Source organism: Mesoplodon bidens (assembly GCF_964165515.1).
Source record: "Mesoplodon bidens genome assembly, chromosome: 17".
NCBI classification, from domain to species: Eukaryota; Metazoa; Chordata; class Mammalia; order Artiodactyla; family Ziphiidae; genus Mesoplodon; species Mesoplodon bidens.
The window spans coordinates 340,159-365,402 of NC_138174.1; the positions used below are offsets into that span (position 1 = coordinate 340,159).

The window sequence follows — 25,244 nt, forward strand, 5'->3', positions numbered from 1 at the left end:
TGTATATGTATATAAAGGTCACTCGTGTTAAATAATCTCGGGTAATCCAGACATCTGCTGGGGTCTCACTGTCCCTTAATTCTAGACAGGACTGCTCAAACCTCCATTCCACACTCTGTTAAAAGTCCAGTGACCTCCCTGAGATTCCTTGTGAATTCCCAGGGAATTTATTACTTCACAGTCATCTTGCTCAGAAAAGGCTAATTCAGCTAGAGGTTTGCGAGGGATGAAGCGATGGCACATTTACATCACAGCAACTGGGACGGCCTCGGTTTGACTCTGAGGCGTGGTCCTGTGATGCCCTCCCTCCTCCCAAGCTGACCACCCTGACCACCAGCTCCAAAAGGGAGCCCCCGGGGCGCTGGCATAGGCTAGCTCCAGGTGCTCCCCTGGCCCAAAGGGGTTTTCATTTACCAGGATTCATCCTTGGTGGAGGACCACTGTGACTTAACATGTAATATTTATTTCTTGTAAGACAGTCGCAAAGCACCCTGCAGCACTAATTTTATGTTTCATGCTTTAACTTAGGTTTATTCATGTGTAACACGTGTGCTCACACCCATATTGACACCCCAGAGAGGCTTCGTTTTTAAGTAAAAGATGTTTTATGAAACTAGACCTGAGAGTGGTGTTCTAATTAATTTGAGTTTGTCTAAAATGCACAGCATAGGACAGAAAAAAATGAGATGTGATTTCAATTTTTTTTTTTTTTTTTTACTTCTTCTGGTCATTTTACTTTTCCGTGGAAGGTCTGCACTCTTCCCTCACCAACATCGCTGCTTTGTCCCCTCTCGGATGTGTGTGCACTTTTAAGGCAGAATTTCTGTGGAAGGGTCTGTCTAGCAGCAGCAGCACGAGAGAAAGCTGTTTTCACAGCCTTTCCGTCATCAGCTGCACGCCCAGCACAAACTGATTTGACAGGATGACATGAGTGAGCTTCTCCCATTCAGTGGCCGCTCCTCCACCTCTTCTCCATCATTCGCGCAGGCAAGGACATTCCGCTGCTGACGGCGCTAGGTTGTGTCTCTGCAGCAGGACAAGGGAGTCTTGGAGCCATGGTTCTCTGCCGTGTTCTCAGAGCCATCATTGTAACTTCATGTAAATAGATTATAATGTACTGTGTCACTGTGTATATTGAAGTTAAAATAATGTATTTAATCTCGGGGGTTTTCATCTCTGTCTTCAGCCACAATTATCACTGGACTAATCTGACGTTAGTAATTCAGTGAACCAGAACCCTTTCCAGGCAGTGTCATGACGGCCTCCTCATTCCAGTCCTGGCAGGGCAGTAATGCTTCCTAAACTTCAACTAAGAAGAATCTGTCCTCACTCTTTTCCCTGCCAGACTGTCCAAGTGCCCCTAGCTGTGATGGCCGGCAGCTCATGGTCCTGCCAGAGCCAGTGGGAGAAGGCTATAAATAGAGCACAAAGCTGTAAGGGGTTTATGGTGTGTTGGATTACACTTGAAAGGAGTTAAGTTTGAAGTAGAAGTCTCTTCACAGCAGGAACCCTGTCTGGAATAACTTTCATATTGTACGTACCTACCCTGGCAAAAAGCTGACACTCAAATGTTTGTAAAATGAATAAATAACAAACTTAAGGAATCACAGAAATTATATCAAGTTATATCAAGTGGCTTGATTAAGTTTTAGACAGAAAAGAGGCAGTAAAATCTCATATCAGAGGTTTTTGTTTTGTGTTGTTTTAGAGAGACTGCTTCATTGACCCACCAAGGCCTAGACACTTTTTAGAAAAAATAACAGTTAATTTAAATCTAATTGGTGTGGCAGAGTAACTCAGAGATATATAGAGATGAGGGTGGATTTATAGAGCATTTTTTAAAACAGTCTGTTTTATTCTGATTATAAAATTGTAACTCATTTTAGAAAATTTGGAATATCCAAGAGTAAAAAGAAAATTAAAACCACCGAGAATCTCACTACCTAGTTATATACCCAAACAAGAGTGGTTACTTTAGGGTTTTTCTATACATATATTTATTTTTAGGCAGAACTGAAATATAAAGTTTTCCATCTGCCTTTCTATTTAACATGGAGGATATGGTTCCAATAACTACACATTATTCCATATTGAGAGTGCTTTTACCATATCCCCACTGTAGGATGGCTCATCTATTTCCTACTGGTCATCCTTTTTTTTTTTTTTAAGATTGCATCTTGTCACTAAATCTTATACCACATATCTCTTTTTTTTCCATAAATTTATTTATTTTTGTTTATGATTTTTGGCTGTGTTGTGTCTTCGTTGCTGTGCACAGGCTTCTCTAGTTGTGGCGAGCAGGGGCTGCTCTTCATTTGCTGCGTGTGGGCTTCTCATTGTGGTGGCTTCTCTCGTCGCAAAGCATGGGCTCTAGAGCACACGGGCTTCAGTAGATGTGGCGCGTGGGCTCAGTAGTTGTGGCTCTAGAGTGCAGGCTCAGTAGTTGTGGCGCACGGGCTTAGTTGCTCTGCCGCATGTGGGATCTTCCCGGACCAGGACTCGAACCTGTGTCCCCTGCATTGGCAGGCGGAATCTTAACCACTGTGCCACCAGGGAAGCCCTATACCACATCTCTTATTATTTTATAATAGATTCCTCAAAATGGAATTAAGGGGTTAAGAGTATTTTTAAGGCTCTTGATAAATAGTGCCAAATTTATTTTCAGATAAGCTGTAGCAATTTATATTCCTGCCAGCAATAATAAAGTGAATATCTTGCCTGTCAATAGGATATGAAAGATGTGTCAGGTATAAGAGGTTTTTATTCATTCAGTGTCTGCCGTGCAGTCTGAGAAAACAGCAGGGACAAGACAGACTCATGGAACTGGTGCTCCAGGGGAGGGGCAGAAAAAGTATCATAAATTGCGATCAGGGTTTTAATAGGTGGAAAGAGGCTTAGACAGTTGTCGGATGGGGCAGTGGGTGAGCCCTCTTTAAAGGGGTGGTCAGGAAAGTCCTTTCTGAGGTGAATGAGCACAGAGGAGAATTCCAGGAGGTGTGGCAGAACAGGGATGCAACAGGAAGACTGGTTCACCAGGCAGCTGGAGAAGCAGGCGGGAAGCTTAGAGCACAGGGTCTCGCAGGGTTTCATTGCAAACGCAACAGCAGGCTGTTGAAGATTATTAACAAAGACAGGGACTTGCTCCAGTTCACATGTTCAGGTCACTTTGGCTTCTGTAGCACGTCCAGGCAAGAATGGATACGAGCAGGTGAGTTCGGAGCGAGGGGAGCGATGATTAAACTGCACAGGTGGTGACAGGTGTGAGGCCCACACGGGAGGCCCTGGGCCCGTGTGTGTGTGTGTGTGTGTGTGTGTGTGTGATGTCTCCTAACAGGACAGCGTCAGCAGCTGGTAGTTATCAGATACACGACTGTCCAGCACTGTCAAGTTCCCTCCACTAAAGCGGCTCAACTTTAGAATCTGTGAGGTCATGTCAGGAGAATCTGTGCTTGGACAGAAAACTGCACACTGCACACAGCACAGCCTTCAGGCACGCTTTGCAGGTCCGGGGTTGTGGAGGAGTGACAGCAGCTCAGAACGGTCCGTGTCTGTGACACGCAAACAGGGACAGCCCTCCTTCCTCTGGAAAAGCCAGTTTCGCTGCACTTGCACAATCCTCTGGCATCTTCGAGTTCAGATGGACGCGTGCCTCTCCCTTGAGCCAGTTCTAGCAACTGCCTAGTTCCCACATGCAACTATGAGCGGAATACATTTAACACTTGTTCATTTTATATCTGAATGGGAGCCATGATTTTACCTTTTCTTTGAAAAGTATCCTTCCACACTGAAAAGAGAGGCAGAAAACCAGTATTTACTCCTTTCAGGGGCGCTGGGCCTTGACACAGACACCTGCCCGCTCCAGCTGCTGTGCAGGACCGGGGCTGCCCCGGCCGGGCTCCAGGGCTGGCTCTGCCCTGCGCTTTCACTGCACTGACGCTGCTTGTTCCGCTTCAGACCAGATCTCTGGGCAGGCTCCCTCTCCTCTGTCCCCATTCCTGGGTCCCGGCCCTCCCCGCGACATACCAGAGCCCAGCTCGGGGGGTTTTATCTTTTTGGTCCAGAGGTTCTAAGATAAAGTGTAATGGAAATTTAAGGCAAAGGCCTGATTCATTTTAAAGGGATAGAAACTTCCTTCTACGGACTTGTGAAGATAAACTGAGATACTGTGGAGAAAAGTATTTTGTAAGCCTGAAAGTACTAGAATTTATTAGTTGGTGTTTTTGCCTACATTTTATATTTGCAACATGGGATTTCTTCCTCTTGCTTTCATTTCTTGACAAATGAATCACCTGCTGGACAGGGCACGAGGCTACAGGGTGTGAGCAGAGCTGAGGATGAGCAACGTGGTGGCGCCTCGGAGGAGGAACGGTGAGACGGGAAAGACAGACTGTAAATAAACTGTCGTCCAGGGCATGACTGGAGGCCACAGCAGAGGCACGAGGGTTGTGGAGTTCAGGGGCCACCCTCAGGGGCCCAGCTCAAGTTTTATGAGGTGAGATTTCAGCGGCAGAGATGAGGGAGAGCCTCACAGGCACCGGGGAAGGAAGCGGCAGGGACCAGAGATGCACACACGGGGGGCTGTGGTCACGATGTGGCCCTGGAAGCGGGCGCCCTCGGAGCAGCTTCAAGCTCCCAGGGGAAGTGACGGTAGGGTGGAGACAGCTCCGCCCTCAGAGCCCCCGTGAGCCTGGGCCAATTACTGCCCCCTGTCGTCCCTGGGGGGCTGCGGTGTCTGTGACCCAAACCCCTGAGAGGCAGAAATGAGCTTCCCTGTGGGGTTAACACCCTAACCCACGCACCCAGAGCCGGAGCAGGGATGGTAGAGCGTCCCCATAAATCGGGTGGCTGATGGCAAAGCCTGTCGGTCAGAAAGTGGCTGTCCTCAGTGGCCTCCAGCCCTGCGGTGAGCCTCTGACCCCTCCTGACCTGTCCACACAGGCCCTGGTCGCCTAGCTCGGGGGCCTTGAGCTGGCTGCTTGTTCCACTGAGACGCCTTCTCCCAGACGCCCCCCGGACCCCAGGCTCCTTCCCCTCCCACCCCTCCCAGGTCTCCTGACCAGCACCCCTTCTCCCCGACACTCCCCTCCCCTTCCTGTCTTCCCTTTTCTCCATAGCAGATCCGAGCATCTGTCCTCACGTTTTACTGCTGATCTGCTTTTAGCCTGGAGTGTAAGCTCCATGAGGGCAGGGACTGCTCAGAAGAGGGCCTGCCTGGCACACAGTACAAGCTTAGTAAATGTTTGGTGAGTGAATGGCTGGGAGAGCAAGGAACAGACCGTCAACAAGAGAAAGAGGCAAGGGACTTCCCTGGTGGGCCAGTGGGTAAGGCTCTGCGCTTCCACCCAAGGGGGCCCGGGGTTCGATCCCTGGTCAGGGAACTGGATCCTGCATGCCTCACGGTGCAGCCAGAAAAGAAAAAGAGAGAATGAGGCATGAAAAGAGGCTGAGAAACAGAAACATGGAAAGACCTACACTCAGAAGGCAAAGGAAAGAGGGGGCGGACTGATCCCAGAATTTGCGAGAAATGTTCCACAGAGTAAAGTGTCCTGGGCACTGGCGCCAGATAGAGCTGGTTTGAACACTCTTTGTCACGTAGTTTTGTCAGCTCCAGGAGAGGGATCATAATACCTGCCTCATGGGGCAGTTGAGGGAATTAACCGTGAACACAATACGTGGTCTAGTGGTTAGGATTTGGCACTGTCACTGCTGAAGGCCCGGGTTCAATTCCTGGTGGGGGAACTGAGATCCCCCGAGAGGTGCAACCAAAAGAAAAAAAAGGGCTTCCCTGGTGGCGCAGTGGTTGAGAGTCCGCCTGCCGATGCAGGGGACACGGGTTCGTGCCTCAGTTGGGGAGGATCCCACATGCCGCGCGGAGCTGCTGGGCCCGTGAGCCATGGCCGCTGAGCCTGCGCGTCCGGAGCCTGTGCTCCGCAACGGGAGAGGCCACAACAGTGAGAGGCCCGAGTACTACAAAAAAAAAAAGAAAAAAAAAAGGAATAGTGAGTTTAGTTCTTTTACCATCCTCGTGGAGCTCAGCCTACTTTTAGACAAATAATAGCCTCTCAATAGTCATCAAAAAAAAGTGAACAAATCAGAAAGTACACTGAGCCCAGACTGGGGGTGACAACAGGAAGGGTGTCAGCATTGCATTGCAGGGGATAACGTATATGCTGGCTATCTTTAGGAAAATGCAGTTTGCCTCAAAAAGCAAGGCTAATCATGAAAGAAAGACCAAAAAAAAAAAAGAGAGTAATTGAACCCTACAATGGATGGTGCAGAAAAAGAGATTTGAAAAGAGTGTTTGGTGCTGCTGGGAATCCACCACCCGGGGTTCAGCCCTGGTGGGGAAGGTTTGTGTACAAAAGGAAGCATCTTTATGTATAAAAACCATGGTGAAATATGACATTTAATATACTGTTTTCACTAAAATGAGATGGGCCGGTGAATATAGGAATGAGTGTATTAGTTTCCAGAAAATTCCTGTCAATTCAGATGTGAGTTTTATTTGCCATTCAGATAAAAGGTGAGGAGGTGGGAGAAGGTAAGAGGAGAGTGTCTGAGACAGGCTGAGCATTAAATTTCCCTGGTGAGCCTCCATTCTTCGTGGCTCTGAAATTCCCCTTTGCCACAGTGAGCTTAATTAAACACGCCTCCAGCGTTTGTTCACCTTCTCCCAGAAGCCATCATCCAAATGGAGGCCATCCTGTTAGAATCATAACCAGAGTTTGTGACCCGCATTTAATGGCATATCTGACTAGAGTGTGGGGAGTAAGGGTGCATTTACAACCAAAAGTGGCAGCTAGAAAATACCACGGCGGGACAACATCTGCCCGAAGAGGTGACTGTGCTTCTCGAGCTTTGCGTGAAGTGTTTTTATTCTTTTATGACATCAGAGAGGAGGGATGGAGAGCCTCTGCCCGTGAGAAAAAGGCAGGTCAGAGTTCGGAAAGGTCAAGGGCACCCCTCTGGCCAGGTGCCTTACAGCTAACAGCACAGCAGCGCCCTCAGGGACTGTTAGAGTCTGAAACAAGGGGCTGCCGACCCCAGCGCGCTCCCCTTGGCCTGCCTCACCACTGAGGGATCACAGAGCCTGGGCTTGTCGCTGACTCTGCCCCCTGGGGATTTCCTAATCATAATTCCTTGCCTCAACGCAAGCGAAATAAATCTCTGAAAATATGAGTGTTGTTTCTTCCTTGGTGTCTACAGCTTTACGTTTCCAAAAGAAGAAAATCTGATAGCAGTGAATGTATGTCTTGGAATGAGAGTCACTAGAGAAATGCACATGGGCCACAGAGGAGTCAGGAGAGACCTCAAGAGTGTAAGGCGATGCGAGTGAGAAAATGTCGTTGCCACGTCAGGAAACCAAGCGTGCTGCAGCCATCAGGCCGTCACAGTACAGCGGCCCAGCGGTGAGCCCTGAGGGAACCGCGATGGACCACTGCAGCCCTCCCACACAGCAAACCATGAGGAGTCTCCAGATGGGAAAACACAGGGTACTGGCCCCAGGTAGCTGAGGAATGATTTCAGGGAGCCCAGACTTCTGCATCTTCCCATACATAGAAGAGCACCAAATTCATTCCCTTGAGGTGTGGTGTCTGGTTTTCTTTAACTCATAGTAATCGCTTGATGTTCCAACTACCTAGTCTTTGTGGCAAAAACTCCCTGACCCTTTCAGGGTCGCCTGACACCTGCCTCCGCCCAGGCTGAAGCCCTCAGGTTTGTTTTTTGTATTTTTGAATTAATAATCTAATCTATTATACATTTTAGAAGAACTCATAAGGCTTGTATTGTACTTGATAGTTTACAAGTCGTTCATCTATTATCTTGTTTAATCCTCACAGTATCGATATCAGCCCCATTTAGCAGCGAAGGAAGCTGACGCTCAAAGATGTAGAAATCTTCCTCCAGGCTGCACTGAGAAGTGGGGATTTGAATACAGCCCCCGGCCCTCAGGTGCCAGGGTTGTGACCAACTGATGAGGTCTCTTGATAAGGTTTTTGCATATCTGGGAGCTTTGTTTTTAAAAAAAAAAAATGAAAAAAATACCTTCTTATCTTTAGCAAGTGCCCTGCATTGGTCTGAATGGTTTTTGTACTCCAGTCTCATTAGAGTTGGGTGATTTAGTTTCTTTTACTGACCCTTGATATAGTTCTTTAGGGAATTAATTTCTCTGGCATTGTGAACTGTGAAGCTCTCAGTTTTGTCCACCAAATAGAATATAACTCTCAACTTTTAGGTTGTGCATTTTTTTCCCATCGACAGCAATCTGTCTCTCAGTGTGGGACTTGGTCCCGTTACAGCCAGCCGCAGGACGGCTATTAGATAGCACAGGCCTGGGCTTCACCCTGACCTTCTGAGTGAGAACCTCTAGGTCCTAGGCCTCTGCAGTCTCATAACCTCTCAAGGAATTCCTAAGCGCACCAAAGTCTGGGAACCACAAGTCAACCTCTGCTGGTTAAGTTCAGGCCAGAAGTGTCTTGAGCTCTGCAGCTGAGGGCCCACACCCAACTCACCCAGGAAAGCCCCAGAGCTCTCCTTGGGACTACTTTTCAAGAAAGGACACTGCAGACCCCATCCTGTCCCCTAACTCTTCATAGCAGCAAGGTTGAAGCTTGCTCATCCCTACAAAGGCCCCCAAATCTGGCCTGGAGCAGCACTGGTCATCTGTCCATTAATCTAAAATTTCATGTCTATGCAGTGCATCTCTGTTACAATTCCCAAAGTTGAGTTTTCTGAAAGTGGACATGGGAATTGGTGTAGTAAAGTCCAGGAGCATGGTCCAGAAATCAAAACACTGGGACTCTAGCTCTACCCAGGAAGGTCAGAGCCTTAGCTTCCCCATCCTGAATGAGGATGTGGGATTCAGTGATTGCTAAAGGTCCTTCCTGCCCCATTGCCCTGAAATTTCTAGGGACAAAGCCAGAGTCACTTCCTGAAAGAGGGGTATTCTGCCCCCTCCAGAATATTCATGGAAGACAGCTTATACCTTCTCAATGCACACCTCTGCTAGCAGTGACTCAGAACAGAAAGGTCAGAGGTAAAGTAGCAGAGGACCTGAAAACCACCTCCAAAGGTAAGAAAGGCACCAAACTGCAAATGCTGTTTGTCATGGGCCTGGCGCCATCTGGTGCCCTTGGAGACCGTGTCACGCTGGCTGGCGTGTCCTCCCTACTGCTGGGTTCTGACACCAAGTGAGCGTTCACAGCTTCATTTCTACTGGGCGCATACCGTGTACCAGCCTCTGTGAATGTTGTATAATCAGTTATTTTCATGACAACCTGATACTTTTAGTGAGTCTAGAAGGAAAATGGTAAACCCAAGGTTTTATCGAAACAAAAGCAGAATTGAAGTTCAAATATACTTGATTCTTTTTTAAAAAATCATAATAAAATGCCACCGTGGAATATCTGTCTCTATGTTCTGAGGTGGCACTACACCAACAGTGTACAGGAAAAGGGTAAATCAAGGTTCATGACCCTGTCTATCCAAATTACTGGGTTCCATCGCACCCCACTTCCTCCCACTCCTATGCATATACCACCAACAACAAAACTGAATTTTAAAGTAGAAGGGAAGGTAATACAGCTCATGGAAGATAATGAATCACATGAATGTTTAGCTTGGGGAAAGACTTCTTAAACAATATGCAAATATTGCAAGTCTTAATGAAAATACCATAGTGAAATAAAACACCTTGGGACAACAAGAGATATCAAAGTGAAAAAACAAGTCACAGCCTGAAAAGGATATTTGCAATGGAATCCAGAATAAATAAGGAATTGATACAAATCAATAAGAAATAGACAAACATGTCCCCCCACCAAACAAATATGAAAGCCTGAATGACCAATAAATATGACATGATGCCAGCCTTATCAGTCTTTAGAGAAATGCAAATTAAAGCCACAAGGAGATATGAAAGGACAGCCATGAATTAGCAAAAAATAAAACCGATGCTAATCCAAGCATTTGCTAGAAGGTTCATACACTGCTGGTGGGCATGAACAAGTTGGCTAAAAGGCAAAGAAGTTTGTCTATCTTGTATACTTTTGGGTGGGGAAAATACCTCCCCAGGTAATCTAGAATACACACCTGCCTTCAGGGGGGCTTGGGATTCAAAATATGCTATTGGAGTAGTCTAGGAAAACACAAGCCAAGAAATTAAAGTGGTCCTAGATTCATAGTTCTTTGGGAACTATGTTCTACAAGAAGCAAAAACATAATCTGGAGAAATACATCCTTAATGCTGGCTTCAAAGGATTCCCTGGGAATTCCCTGGAAGTCCAGTGGTTAGGGCTCTGCACTCTCACTGCCAAGGGCCTGGGTACAATTCCTGGTCAGGGACCTAAAATCCCACAAGCTGCATGGTGTGGCCAAAAAAAAAAAAAAAAAAAAAAGGATTCCCACAGATAAACACTCCCAAACGTGAGTTTAAAATCCAAAATTACCAAACACATGAGGAAACAAATCACCATGAATGAAAATCAGTAGACATAATAAATTGTAGAATTGGACCCCTCAAGAATGTCAGAGAAAGAAATTTGGAGGTACATAATGAAATAAGTGTTTAAAATATTAAATTAATAAAAGATAGAATCAAAAACATGAGAAAGGTACACAATACTATCCAAAAAGATCAGGCAAATTTGGAAATTTTTAAAAAAAGAAAAAAAACGTCTAGAATTAGATTAGTCATTGAAAATTTAACTCAGTGGTCAGGTTAAATGCAAATCAAATCCAGGTGAAGAGAGCACTGATTAACTAGGGGATGCATCTGAAAAACATTATGCAGAATGCAGCACAGAGATAAAGAGTGGAAAATATGAAAGAGAGGTTAAGAGAAATAAAGGATAGAAAGAGAAGGTCCTGTTACTGTCTAAAAGGAGTTCCGGAAGAAAACAACAAGGAAGAGGTAGTATTCAAAAAGACAAATGGGGCTTCCCTGGTGGCGCAGTGGTTAAGAATCCACCTGCCAATGCAGGGGACACGGGTTCGAGCCCTGGTCCGGGAAGATCCTACATGCCGCGGAGCAACTAAGCCCGTGCGCCACAGCTACGGAGGATGCGCTCTAGAGACCGCGAGCCGCAACGACTGAAGCCTGTGTGCCTAGAGCCCATGCTCCACAACAAGAGAAGCCGCCGCAATGAGAAGCCCGCGCACTGCAACAAAAAGCAGCCCCTGCTCGCCGCAAGTAGAGGAAACCCACGCGCAGCAAAAAAGACCCAATGCAGCCAAAAATAAACAAATTAATTAATTAAAAACAACAACAACAGCTGTCGCTTGAAAAACCTTCTAAAAAAAAAGACAAATGACTGAGAAATTAAATATTAAGGTAATTCTGGCTGCTCCATTTGAAAGGTCCGGGAGGTACTAAGACCTATTATATGAGGTCTAAACATGTCATTGTATTTCTCACTGACCCCGATTTACCCAGAATTTATTCAGCTGGGATTACCAAGGCATAATTCCCTCCATTTGGCCTGGTGATAATCAGAGTTAATTCCTTTGTACTGCACCACATTCAATTCACCTTACGGCGCAAGAAAAACCCCTATGCAATGAGATTGTCATTATTCAAATTACGGTGGAAAAGGAGATGTGGCTAATTGCTACAATGTTGAGTGCAGGGAGAAATCTGAAGGTTTGGAGGAGGGGTAGGTGGCTCTAAAGCTGACCCATGAAGGATGAGGAGAATATGAATTGATGAAGAGGAAAGAGTGGGCATTCCAGATGAGGGGAACAGGTAATACCACTCACAAAACTGTAGAAAAATTAGCAGGCTACGTGGGAATACTGGCTTGATTGGTACTCTAAATTCCGTTTTGGATTAGTAATAGAAACTATTGGTTGGGTAGTGTGGAGATAGGTTAAGAAATCAGGACTTTTTCCTGAGGGCAGCAAAGTACAAGGATTTTTGAGTACGGGTGAGCTTTTTTAAAAATTGGAATATAGTTGATATACAATGTTGTGGTAGTCTCAGGTGTACAGCACGGTGATTCAGCTTTTGTTCTTTGTGGGGTTTTTTGCAAATTATATTCCACTGTAGGTTATTACAAGATATGGGGTGTAATTCCCTGTGCTATGCAGTATATCTTTGTTGATTATCTACTTTATGTATAGTAATGTGTGTCTGTTAATCTCATAGTCCTAATTTGTCCCTCCCACCCCGTCCCATTTGATAACTGTAAGTTTGTTTTCTATGTCTGTGAGTCTGTTTCTGTTTTATATATAGATTCATTTGTATTAATTTTTAGATTCCACATATAAGTGATATCATGATATTTGTCTTTCTTTGACTTATTTCACTAAGCATAATATTCTCTAGGTCCATCCACGTTGCTGGAAATGACAATATTTCATTCTTTTTTATGGCTGAGTAATAGTCCATTGTATATATAGACCACATCATCTTAAGCCAATCGTCTGTTGATGAGCACGGGGGTTGCTGCCATGTCTTGGCTATTGTAAATAGTGCTGCTATGAACATTGGGGTGCATGTAACTTCTTGAACTAGAGTTTTTATTTTTTCCAGATATATACCCAGCAGTGGAATAGCTGGACCATATGGTAGTTCTTTTTTTAGTTTTTTAAGGAATCTCCATGCTGCTTTCCATAGTGGCTGCACCAATTTACATTCCCACCCAGAGTGCAGGAGGGTTCCCTTTTCTCCACACCCTCTCCAGCGTTTATTATTTGTGGACTTTTCGATGGTGGCCATTCTGACTGGTGCGAGACAATTCCTCATTGTGGTTTTTATTTGCATTTCTCTAATAATTAGCAATGTTGGGCATCTTCTCATGTGTTTGTGAGCCATCTGTATGTCTGCTTTGGAAATGTCTATTTAGGTCTTCTGCCCATTTTTTTAAATTCAGTTGTTTTTTGATATTGAGATGTATGAGCTGTTTGCATATTTTGGAATATTAACCAGGAGTGAGCTTTTGAACAGAATACTTCTGTTTCTATTTCCAAAAAAACATAGAGGGAAAAAGAGAAAATGAAACTTATGTGCTGGTTTTTATTCTTAACAGCTGAAGGCACCCTGCCATCCCCAGGTGCTTCATCCACAATATACTTGCCAAATTGCTACCAGATTACTTCATCCCTTGCTCACTCGATTTCCCCAGGACGCTACTGCTTAAAGGGTAAGTCCAAACTCCTTAGCCCAACATTCAAGACTCTTTAAAATTCGACCCCAATATACTTCTCCAAAAAAGCTCACTTTAAGGAAATTAAAACTCTGGCCAAATGGTCTGTAAATTCCGAATAGGCCACAGCATCTCCCACCTACTTTCCCTTGCTTACGTGGTTCTTTCTCCCTGGAATGCCTCATTTCTTCTGTTTACCTCTGTAAGTTCTACCCAGGTTTTAAGGTCTAGTGCAAACCCCATATTCGCTAGGAAGGCTTTTCATACAACGCAGACAATTCTTATTTTCTCTAACTTTCCTCTGGCATTTAATACAAGCTGCCTTAGTAGAAGTTACCCTTTTAGGTAGAGGGCTACATACCTCTCAAGCAGGAACCTGTTAGTTTACAAATTCTTAGCAGCCCCAAACTTTCTCAGCACAAGGCCTTGTATATATACCATTAGTGTCGACAACTGTTAGTAATAATGACCACCCCTTTGGTTTGAAATTGTTAACCAAATCTCCCCACCGATGGGTAGCTAGATTGGCTTCTCCACTAAGGCCGCTACGATCCACTAGCGAAGGAAGACAACTTCAACATAAAGGATCGTTCGCTACTTGCGACGTCTAAAGCAATATAGTGAGTAATGCGTGCTGGTGATGCTTTCGACACAGGTTGGGCCATGAAACGCTTCCTGAGGACCACGCGGCCTTGTCTCTCAGGGTCCAGGGGGTAAAACAAAAAACAGCTTCGGGCAGCCGGCCGCCCCAGGCTGACTGGGGGGAGGGCTGGAGCTTCCTCGCCGCCGATTGGCTCCCTGGAGCCGCCGCCTCCGGTGATTGGCCACTGCCGCGAGGGACGACGGGACGGCACGCGGCGCTGGCCTCACATCTCAGGCGGCGACGATGCAGGCGGCGGCGGCGGCGTCCTCTTGCGGGCAGGTGGAGAGCGATAGCCAGGCCTGGGGAGCCGCCGAGGCCCTGTGCAGCCGGTGTGGAAGAAGGTCGTCCGGAGCTCCGGGTGAGGGGCTGGGGGTCAGCCGCGGCCCGCCGGCCGGCGGGGGAGCCGAGGGACGGGCGGGTGGGCAGTGGCCGCGGCGGCGAGAGAGAGCGGGAGAGCCCAGGCCCCGAGCCCGAGTCCGCAGGCCGCCTGCGAGGTCGGGACGCAGAGGCCTGGAGTGCGCCCCCACCCCTCCCTCACACCCCCTCAACCCCCCTTCACCCTCCCCTTCCATCCCCTACGCCCCGCCCCCTCACCCTCACCCCTGCCCCACCCCCCGCACCCCTACACCCCCTTCGGCCCCTCCAGCCGCTCACCCCCTGCCCCTCCACCCCTTCCCCTTCACCCCCTGCCCCCTCCACTCAACCCCCTCACGCCCCCGCCCCACCCTACCCTCCACCCCCTTCTCCTCACCCCACCCCCTTCACCCGCCCCCTCCACTCAACCCTCACCCCCCACTCCCCGCCCCACCCCTGACCCCTCACCCCCTCGCCCCCGCCCCCTCCACTCCACCCCCCTTCTCCCCCAGCCGCCACACCTTGCGCCGCCCCCTCCCTCACCGACCAGTTCGCAGGTTCGGAAAAGGGGAGATGTGGGAATTTGGCCGTCATCCTGTGGTAGAGCAGCAACGACAGGTGATTTTCTTGTGTGGCTCTTGTTGTGGTAACGAAATGTTCCTAAATTAACGGGCGGGGGCGGGGGGCGTGTTGCTCCGTTTGGCTCCAGGCGTTGTTTGGAAAGCAGCCCGTCACTTTCGTGCGTCTTGTGTTCTTCGGTCCTGGGCCGTCAGGGGCACCGTGCGCTCTCCTCCGCTGAAAACGGGTTCAGGTTACTTGAACGGCACCTAACGGGCCTTAGAGGGCTGTGCCTCTGCCGGGTCCGGGGTGAGTTGTTGACTGTCAGCGCCTGGAGCTGCCAGAAAGCCTTACCGTCGCCCTGTGTGACTGTCACATCTTTGTACTTGCAGAGCGAAAGTCAGTTTTCTCAGTCTCTCCGGGACTGAGTTTTCCGGGGGAAGGGGCAAGTTTCTCCTGCCCGGATTTCGATCGCTGCTGTTACGTAGAACATCTCCATTATTTGAATGATGTAGTACTGCAGAATAGAGTTTTAGAACGTGACACTTTTTAAATCACTGGTTCTTTCATACATTTGTATTGTCGTGCTGAGAAGTACTCAGTTGGAAAGATGGTGCCTCTGCATGTAGAATTGTCAGAGTGCTTTGTAAGCTGTAATGCAGCACACCTTATCTCGACTTGTACAGTATCAGAATCTTATAAACATAAAAGCGTTTTGATTTCTTTAGTAACATTATCTCTGGAATTTAAATAGAGCTTTAAAATTTAGCTTGGTTGTAAGAAAGTTTAAGATGTTTCCTTGGCTTAAAAACTAAAGCTCTTTTTTAACAAAAGAATGCAATTATTATAATATAAATCAGCAGGAACGCTATAATTTTATAGTAAATGATGACTAATTTTATTTAGCTACTTTTCCCTTTTTCTTGTGAAGTCTTTTAAAATGACAACCTTTTGAAGTGACATAGCTATAATGTTTATTATGATAAAGTTCTGCTTAGAGTATTAAAATCTTGGTATTAGATTTTCAGTCAAGATTATGGTATTTCCCTTCATACATGCTAAGTTTGTGAAAATGATCTTTATATGGGTCGTGTGTGTGACAGTGGTGGCATCTGACTTCTGCCCTGGCTTCTGTCTTTGCCAACGTCTTAGATCATTAAGGGGGGGGGGGTCTTTTTTTTGGGAATATATTTGATTTACAATGTTGTGTTTCAGTTGTACAGCAAAGTGAATCAGTTAAACATATACACATATCCGCTCTTTTGTTTAGATTCTTTTCCCATATAGGCCATTACAGAGTATTGAGTAGAGTTCCCTGTGCTATACAGCAGGTTCTTATTAGTCATCTATTTTATATATAGTAGTGTGCATATGTCAATCCCAATCTCCCAATTTATCCCTCCCCCCTCCATCCCCTGGTAACCATAAGTTTGTTTTCTACATCCATGACTCTACTTCTGTTTTGCAAATAAGTTCGTATGTACCCTTTTTTAAAGTTTATTTTTATTATTTATTTATTTTTATAAATCTGTTTATTGATTTATTTTTGGCTGCGTTGGGCCTTCGTTGCTGCGCGTGGGCTTTCTCTAGTTGCAGTGAGCAGGGGCTACTCTTTGTTGCGGTGCGCGGGTTTCTCGTTGTGGTGGCTTCTCGTTGCGGAGCACGGGCTCTAGGCGCGCGGGTTTCAGTAGTTGTGGCTCGCGGGCTCTAGAGCACAGGCTCAGTAGTTGTGGCTCACAGGCTTAGTTGCTCTGCGGCATGTGGGATCTTCCCGGACCAGGGCTCGAACCCGTGTCTCCTGCATTGACAGGTGGATTCTTAACCAGTGTGCTACCAGGGAAGTGTCTATACCCTTTTTCTTAGATTCCACATGTAAGCAATATCATATGATATTTGTCTTTCTGTGTCTGACTTAGCTTCACTCCGTATGACAATCTCTAGGTCCATCCATGTTGCTGCAAATGGCATTATTTTGTTCAGGAGAGAGGTTTTGCCAGTTTCTCATGTCGGCCCTCACTGTCCCCTTCACAGGATAGGAAATATAAATTAGCAGAGGGAAGTATGATCAAGTAGAAAGAACATTAGACTTGGAAACAGAACTAGGTTGGAGTCTGGATTATACCATTTACCCCAGATCACCAAAATGTTTATCCATCTCTAGGTCGAATAAATATTCCCAGCCTACTTAGCTGTGATATATACAATGACCAAATGAAGTACGTCAGAGCACTTTATATGATTATAATAGATGGCAGATTCAAAGTATTATAGGTACCAAATAACTATATAAACAAAGGCAAACAATACTACATAGCTCTGCCTGTTTTTTCTTCTGATTTTTCTCCCTCCTTCTGAGTTGTATTGTTTCTCCTGAATTTTGTTTAATCATCCATTTCTAACTAAACTAGATATCTTTTCCTATACAGGAGAATTCCCTTTAATTTTCTCCTCTGATTATACTGAATATTCAATGTTGACAAACTGAAAAGTTTAATTCACAATAGAATTTCATCAATAGGTCACCACCATGAACTTCAATGTGGACATGCTTTTTGTGACCTGTGCTTGTTAATAACTGAAGAATACAGCACAATTACATGCCCCGATTGTGAGGTAAGTTTTATTGTCTTTCATACTGAATGCATTACAGCCTAATGTTAAAGGTTAAAATGTTAGAGAAATAAAACATACTTCTAGTTAGGAACTAGAAACTTGCATTTTTGCTGCTGAGTCTTTTAAGTAAAGAAACCTAGCAAAAGGTAAAGCTTTTCACATCCATTTTATAATTGTTCAAAGAGATCAAGAAGAATGCAAGGTTAAGGTCATACACTTATTAGCCTACATATTTTGACTCTGGAGATTTCTGTGGAATATTTCCTTTTTTTATTTATTTTTATTTTAATGAAGTATATTCCTTTCAAATCTTTATACCCCCCACCCTTTTTTCGGGCCGCACAGTGAGCGAGATCTTAGTTCCCTGACCAGGGATCAAACCTGCGACCCCTGCAGTGGAAGTGCAGAGTCTAACCAGTGGATGGCCAGGGAAGTCCCCAAATCTCTGCTCCCCTTTTCCACACCAATACCATGCAAGCAAATTTTGAATTTCCCCTGACCCTCAACCTTTGCGTGTCATCAGATTTACATTTGTGGAGATGTGTAATAAAACAAAACAGAAGGCAAACAACGGCCTAAAGTTAATGTTAACTTCAGAAGTGCTAAAAAATAGTACAGTTACACTAAAATCTGTGCGCCCAAAATAATGAGAACAAATTAAGGATTTAAAATGAAATTTACTGAACATTCTTTGCATTTTCTACAAATATAAATGTTGCTCAGTTTATATAGTATGTTCCTGGAAAGTTGTCTTAATCTCTAAATTCATAATGTTCCACTTGAGAGATCAGAGTTTGGGGATTTGTATCCATTGTTTTCTGTGGCAAACAATTAACATAGAGGCAGAAGACCTGGAATGCAGTCCTAGTTCTGTCACCCTAAGGCTGAGTTTCCTCATTTGTGAGATGGAAATAATACCTGCTTTTTTTTATCTCATAGGATTGTAAGAGTCAAATCTGAATTATGTGAAAGTTCTTTACAAGCTTTAAAATAAGTGTTATAGTCGACCCTTGGTTATTTAGGTGTGGATTAACTGGTTTGCAGGTTAAACGTGATAAAAATATATATAATAATGTGTATATGCACATATAAATGTATAATTTGTGAAAGTTTCAATTATAGCATAAACATTCACATATAAGAAAACATCTGTTTTGGAATTACATACTTTACAAATCATGGCCTTTATTGTGGGAAATTCCTGTCCCCTTTCCCTTTTTTTTTTTTTTTGACAGTCGGTTCCTCAGATGTGGCTAGCTGCATAGTTAAGACAAAGGGGAACCTAGCTCCTGTGGTTGAAATGGAATATCCCCGACACATTGAGTCTTGTGGTGGGTAAAGAGTGAGTGAAGGGAAAAGGAAGAGACAGAACTGTCCCTGCTCATATCCATCCTGTTCTGATATTCAAAAACAGCAGGTTTATTAGAACAGTAACCTCTTGCCTTTTGTGGCAAATGACTTTGTGTTTAATGGTCTCTTAAGTCACTATGCTTGTATTATTTTTAGTGTTTTGGGTAACATCTAATGAAGTGTTTATAGTGTATTTACAAATACTGGTTTTTGATTTTAGGGTTGTAACGAATCTATTTTGTATCATTTGACTAGTTCGGACCCTAACTTTGGGGGATATGTGATCTGTCCCATCCTTCCCTCCTTTTCCCCTGTGCTGAGTCCTTCAAGAAACCATCCTGAAATTGTTACCACTCTTATTAGTTTTTAAAGTTTAGATTTTTCTGATATCTTATATTTGGAATAAGAGATAATGGAAGAATCAAGTCTAAATTAGTGAAAAGTCTGAATTTATAGACTATTTCAGGATTGAAGTTTATTACTTTTAAATAATGTACATTGCTCTAAAAAGTAAGATTTAGGTACCTATATTCACATTAGACATATTTATAATTTATCTTTAATGTTGAAGGCCTAGGTAGTGCTGATTATTTCAAGCTTAAGCCTAAAATGATTCCTTTCAGGGTTAATGGGTACACTTGTGTTCTTATTTTTGAGTTTGGGTGAGTATGAATTTATCTACCAGTTTTTATCTTTTATACTTGTATGGTTTTTTTTAATAGCATCCCTTCTCTGCTTTTGATTGATATTAATGGTTAATAATAACCATTCTATAATTATATACAGCAATATGGCAGGTTTTGTTCAAGGATAGGATCATGCTTATGTACCATTCCAAAAATACTGGCATTTTATTGATAATTTAGACCTGAGTCCAAAAATACATTGGGCCATGAGGAAATGATAATTTATCCAATCAATAGGTAATTAATAAATATTAGAATCCCATGTGGATTGGAAATGTTAATAACATGCAAATTGAAAATGTAAAATAGAAGAGACTATAGATAATTGTGTAATCTTGGATGGCGAAGCCTTGTTAAATGTATCACAAGTCAGAAACCATAGAAGAAATGCCATTTAAATTTGACCGCATTTTTTCATTTACAAGTAGAAAAAAATAACCAAGCAAAAACACCACCATAAATAAAACTTAAGTGACAAGCTGTGCTGGGGGAACGGGGAGAAAATCTTTATTATATATATTAGAAGTTAAGACTCTTTACACAATTTTAACTGAAATCTTTTAAATCAGTTGTATTTAATATTTTCTTAAATTTCCTGGGAGAAATGTCCTGTATCAAATCTACTGGTAGTAACATTAGCTTCTTACTATGAAATGACCAGCCAAAGGGGCATAAATGAGAAGGTGGATAGAAATTATTAAGGTTTTAGCCCCCAATTTTGGGGGGTGCTCTTAAAAATAACATTTGATCCAATGTTATGTTTTTAAAGTAACGCTTTTCTCCTAATTATCTAATAATAGATAACTGTCTTTGGTACGTTATACTTGAAACCTTGCTAGGACATCCTCTTCCCACCAAAGACACTTATGTATTCACATGGGAGACTATAACACTTAGTAGTCTGCTTTATTTCTCTCAGCATTAACCTATCCTCATGAGAGTCTCCTACGTTACTTTTAATGGCTGCATAATAAACCCTGGTACATAAGTGCTGTAATCGCTTTATCAAAAACACTTAGGTGGTTTTCAAATTCTTTCACTATATTTTTGCATAATTCCTCAAACCCACTCCCACCAAAAAAAAATCCCATCAGCAGGTTCTGTTAATTTCTGTGTCTTAAAAAAAAAAAATCGGTGTTTGTATTTGTCACATTTAAAAAAAAATGTTTGGCAATTTAATGGGCAAAAAAATGGGTATCTGCTTGTTTTAAATTGCAAATCCCTGATTACTAGTGAAATTGAGCAATTTTTCATATGTTGACTTCTCAGCTCTTCTGGGAGGATCTTTAACAGATCCTTCAAGGTCCTTTCCATATTTTCCTTTTGAATTGTCTTTTTCCTAACTTGTAAGAATACTTCATGTGATAGAAATATTAACACTTCGTTCTGTGTATTTTAACTATTGATATTTTCTCCCAATTTTTCACTTTTAATTTTATTACTTTTTGTGTGTGTGTGTGGTATGCGGGCCTCTCACTGTTGTGACCTCTCCCGTTGCGGAGCACAGGCTCCAGACGCACAGGCCCAGCGGCTATGGCTCACGGGCCCAGCCGCTCCGTGGCATGTGGGATCCTCCTGAGCCGGGGCACGAACCCGCGTCCCCTGCATCGGCAGGCGGACTCTCAACCGCTGCGCCACCAGGGAAGCCCTAATTTTATTACATTTAACCATTCAGAAATGTTTCCTTTTTCAGTTGGTTTTTTTCCCCCTCCTTCATGGCTTCTAAGTTTTCTTTGATTAGGCAGACTTTTCATCTCAGAATTATACATATTTATTTTTTCAATACTTATATAAGTATTGAAGTATAAGTATTATATAAGTATTTTTAAAAGGCGCATATTAAATCTCTTTCTGTTTTATATGATGTAAGGAGGGTATGTAACTTTCTTCTTCAGAATGATTAGCTGGCTTTCCCACATGATTTATTGAATAATCCTTCGTCTATTTAATGGAAATGCCATTTATAGTCTGTAGGAAGTTCCCGTGTATATGAGGATCTGTTTCAGGGCTTTGTTCTGTTCATTTGCAGTTGACCCTTAGACAACTCAGGTTTGAACTGTGTAGGTCCATTTGTACGTGGTATGTTAAAATTTTTGTAATTCTTGCACATTATATTTTCCATATGAACTTTAGGATTATATTAATTTTATATTAGACGTGTTTTAGGGTATTAAATCTTTGTCTTCAGGAACCTAACATAATTTTCCATTTATTCAGTTTTTGTTTTATGATACCCAGTAAGTTTTTTTGGTTTTCTTATTTTAGAGCTTATATTTTTCTTATTAAAGTTATCCCCAAGTATTTTAGAGTTTTGAACATACCTTAAGATAGCATTGTAAAATTTTTACAGTAAATTTTTAAAGTAATGTTCCAAGTATTTCCTTTATAAGTGTGGTATTTTAGTTAATGTTCTGTTTAATTAATAGCTGCCAAATTACTGATTTCCTCAAAAATTAAAATAGGATAAAAATATCACATAAGTACAATTTTTCTTTGATTTAAAGAGGATTTAAGGATCTTTTCATTTATCTATGAATGGCTCACTAGTTTTTTGAATTCTGGATAAACAGAATTTATTGAATGACTTTCTGTTTTTTTGTTTTTAATCTTTTGTCCTAAGGTTGTTTCAACTATAAATACAAAACAAGAATACTGCCCAATAGACAGATGTATTAAAGAAGATTCTTTTATGGAAAAACTTCAGCCTAAAAAGTATGTTCCATGTGCACTTATTTTAGTATTTAAAGTTCAGTATATTTCTGAAAGAGTTATTTTAGAATTATTGATTAAAGGTCATTCTTAGATTAGTGTTTCTAACCCATTGTTTACAGAGAGCTCTTTAAGTTTATAATTTGAGCTGTTAATGAAATGGAGAATCCAGCTCCTAAAGAAGCAGCATTAGTTTGTCCTTATTTAAAGTGAGGCAAAAAAAAGAATTCAAGATTACCATTTTTTTTTTTTTTTTTTTTTTGCGGTACGCGGGCCTCTCACCGCTGTGGCCTCTCCCGTTGCGGGGCACAGGCTCCGGACGCGCAGGCTCAGCGGCCATGGCTCACGGGCCCAGCCGCTCTGCGGCATATGGGATCCTCCCAGACCGGGGCACGAACCCGTATCCCCTGCATCGGCAGGCGGACTCTCAACCACTGCGCCACCAGGGAGGCCCAAGATTACCATTTTTACACCCTATTTAATTGTTTTAGTCTCTTTTGCCTACCTTTAGCTCTTCCAGACTCTTTCCTGTTCTGTGGTTCTTCATTGCCTGTCCAAATAAAATCCAAAATCCTTTAGGCTAGCAGTCATGACTTTTCACATTACTGCTGCATTTTCTCTGTCCAGATTTAAATGGGTGCTTAGAAACCAACAGAAGAGTTATTTCTTTGGGTACTAAAACCATTTAGCTAAAGTCTGGCAACTGGTTATTGATAGAACCAGCGATAGCACTCAGGCTCATTGAATGCAGGTACTGCTCCCAGCTCTTCTGTATTCCATCAGTCACTTCCTCCATAAGCTCTGAGTGGAGTGATGAGAATAAATCTTCAGGAATCTTTGTGGCTCTGTGTGAGTCATACATATAGGAGCACCTACGTATCTAGCAGATGACTTACTGTGTGAGGGAGACCGACTTTAAAAGGGCAGTAAAGGTTGTGCACCCGCTCCAGAGGAGGGAGCCCCTGCTCAGCTCCAGCCAGTCCCTGGAGCTGTGTGTTGAGACCATCCCAGTGGTCCCAGATTATCCTTTTCTTTTCCAAGACAAAAGAGAAATCTGGACTTCTATGTGAAACTTCCTTACTTTTTAAACATCATGCAAGTCAAGTCTGATTGTACCTTTGTCTAGATATGTGTAATGTCAAATACAGTTGCAAAGTAAAATTTTACTTTCAGAAGTAGATGAATCTGTTTTAGGTACCCCATTTTTTTTTCCAAATTGCCATTTTTTAATTAGTTCTCCATGTCGAGTGTACTTAATGTTAGAAACTCCTGTTTCCTAATTTCAGTAGAGTTTGGTTTAAATAGTCATATATTTTAAAATAGAAGTATTCCTTGATACATATAGTATTTCCTTCCTGATTTGTCTTTAATATTTTGAAACAGGAATTGAATGATGGACTCCTTATGGCTAATGCATTCACATATGTTTTCAAAAACATGAATATCCACTTTTTAAAGTAATTGGATGTTTAAAAATTACCTAGTGTATTATTCTATGAGAGTAACATTTAATCATAGTAAACTATTATAGGCTATGATTAACTTATTCAGCAAACACTGAGTGCTTACTGTGTGCCAGCCAACACAGGGATATAAAGATAAAAATAGGCCGAAACTCTAGCATCTGTAGACAAGAAATGCAGCTTACTCTTCTGTTGAAATTAACTTGCCTAGTAAATTCATTACCTTTATGTACATTAGGCAGGCCTATAAGTACATTTTTTAATAGCTGGCATTTGTGTGTATAAATACTTTAATTGAGCTTAGGACAGTTAAATGATTATCAACATCTCTACCAAAAAATACCAGGGAAGGAGAGATGATTAGGAAATTAAAGCACAATTTATACTGTAAGCTGTTATTTTTAGGAATTTGTTAAGTTGAATTCTTGATTAAAATTGTTTTATGTGAAAGCGTATTTAGTCATGGTTTTCCTCTCTTTGCATATCATAGATAATTGAGAACCCACTGTAAGTGTTCTTATAAATCATCGTAAGAATTATTTTTGATAGAGGGTAAAAATCAGAATAGAAGATTTAAATCATTATATAAATGTTGATACTTAAAATAATGTACTTGACATTTTTCCAGGATGGAGAATTGTTCTCAGGACTTTAAAAAGACTGCTGATCTACTAACTGTTGGTTTAGAACATTCAGCCTCCACACATGGGACTGTTTTGAACCCATCAACTGTAATAGAGGTATGAAAAATGTAATTCATGAAGTGAGATGAGGCCAAACATTTTTACTTTTCTCTGGTAGCTTAACTTGCCTCTCCTCTCAAGGGTCCTGTAATTATAGATTGTTTTGGAAGCTTAAAGGTAACAGAGGTAAACCTATACTCCTTGCATGAATCTCTTGTTTTATTCTAAACTATGTCTCAACAATTCTCTTTTCTTCCCAAGGCAGCCCATTCTACCTTTGACCAACTCTGTTAGGGCTCTTGATATTTACGTGTATGTAGCAGCTTCCCTTTGAACCTAGTTACTGAATTCAGATTCTGTGAAACTTGTTTAAAGTACAAGCTTCTAAATTCTTTCCTTTAAAAAAATTTTTTTTGATGTGGACCATTTTAAAGTCTTTATTGAATTTGTTACAATATTGCTTCTGCTTTATGTTTTGGTTTTTTGGCCGTGAGGCATGTGAGATGTTGGCTCCCTGACCAGGGATCAAACCCACACCCCCTGCAGTGGAAGGCGAAGTCTTAACCACTGGACCGCCAGGGAAGTCCCACAAGTTTCTAAATTCTAAGTGTGATTTTCCAGTTGTTTTAATGACAACTAAAAGGCCTAATGGCACTCGTTGATGATGATGTAATTGTTGGAAGATTTGAATTGTACCAGTAACTACTTTTGATGACTTTAAATAATGTATTCTTTTAATTGAAGGTTAGAAACCGAATAAACTCCAAAATGCAGTTGAATGGAGTATTAAGTTTTTTTGTTAAGGAGATCATTAGTGGGCTGCGAGAGGAGAGAGCACTATCTTCAGTGTTTAAATCTTAATGTAGCCTAATCATAATCTTGTTTTCTTAAAAACTATTACTTTTTACATGTATATATTTATGGCCGCGATAAAATTTTCAGGTAGTTTTAAGTTGCAAAATGTTTATAGGACATAATCCCATTTATTCAAAAAGATAGCTAAAAAAAAGAAATCCGGAATGCTATCACCAAAACTCTTA

At 42.6% G+C, this 25,244-nt stretch overlaps 1 protein-coding gene across 1 annotated transcript in view; it reads left to right on the top strand.

Moving 5' to 3' along the window:
* Window positions 1–4,589: 4,589 nt before the first annotated feature.
* RNF17 (ring finger protein 17) overlaps window positions 4,590–25,244 on the top strand; it is a gene marked incomplete at its 5' end in the record, with an annotated part of 124,006 nt that continues 103,351 nt past the window's right edge. The window contains 11 exons of the mRNA XM_081214444.1: window positions 4,590–4,681; window positions 5,162–5,243; window positions 7,359–7,506; window positions 9,014–9,191; window positions 13,053–13,142; window positions 13,801–14,303; window positions 14,655–14,742; window positions 14,954–15,099; window positions 17,219–17,313; window positions 21,970–22,061; window positions 24,150–24,261. Coding sequence (XP_081070570.1) covers window positions 4,590–4,681; window positions 5,162–5,243; window positions 7,359–7,506; window positions 9,014–9,191; window positions 13,053–13,142; window positions 13,801–14,303; window positions 14,655–14,742; window positions 14,954–15,099; window positions 17,219–17,313; window positions 21,970–22,061; window positions 24,150–24,261 — 1,626 coding nt within the window. The remainder of the gene's footprint in view (window positions 4,682–5,161; window positions 5,244–7,358; window positions 7,507–9,013; window positions 9,192–13,052; window positions 13,143–13,800; window positions 14,304–14,654; window positions 14,743–14,953; window positions 15,100–17,218; window positions 17,314–21,969; window positions 22,062–24,149; window positions 24,262–25,244) is intronic.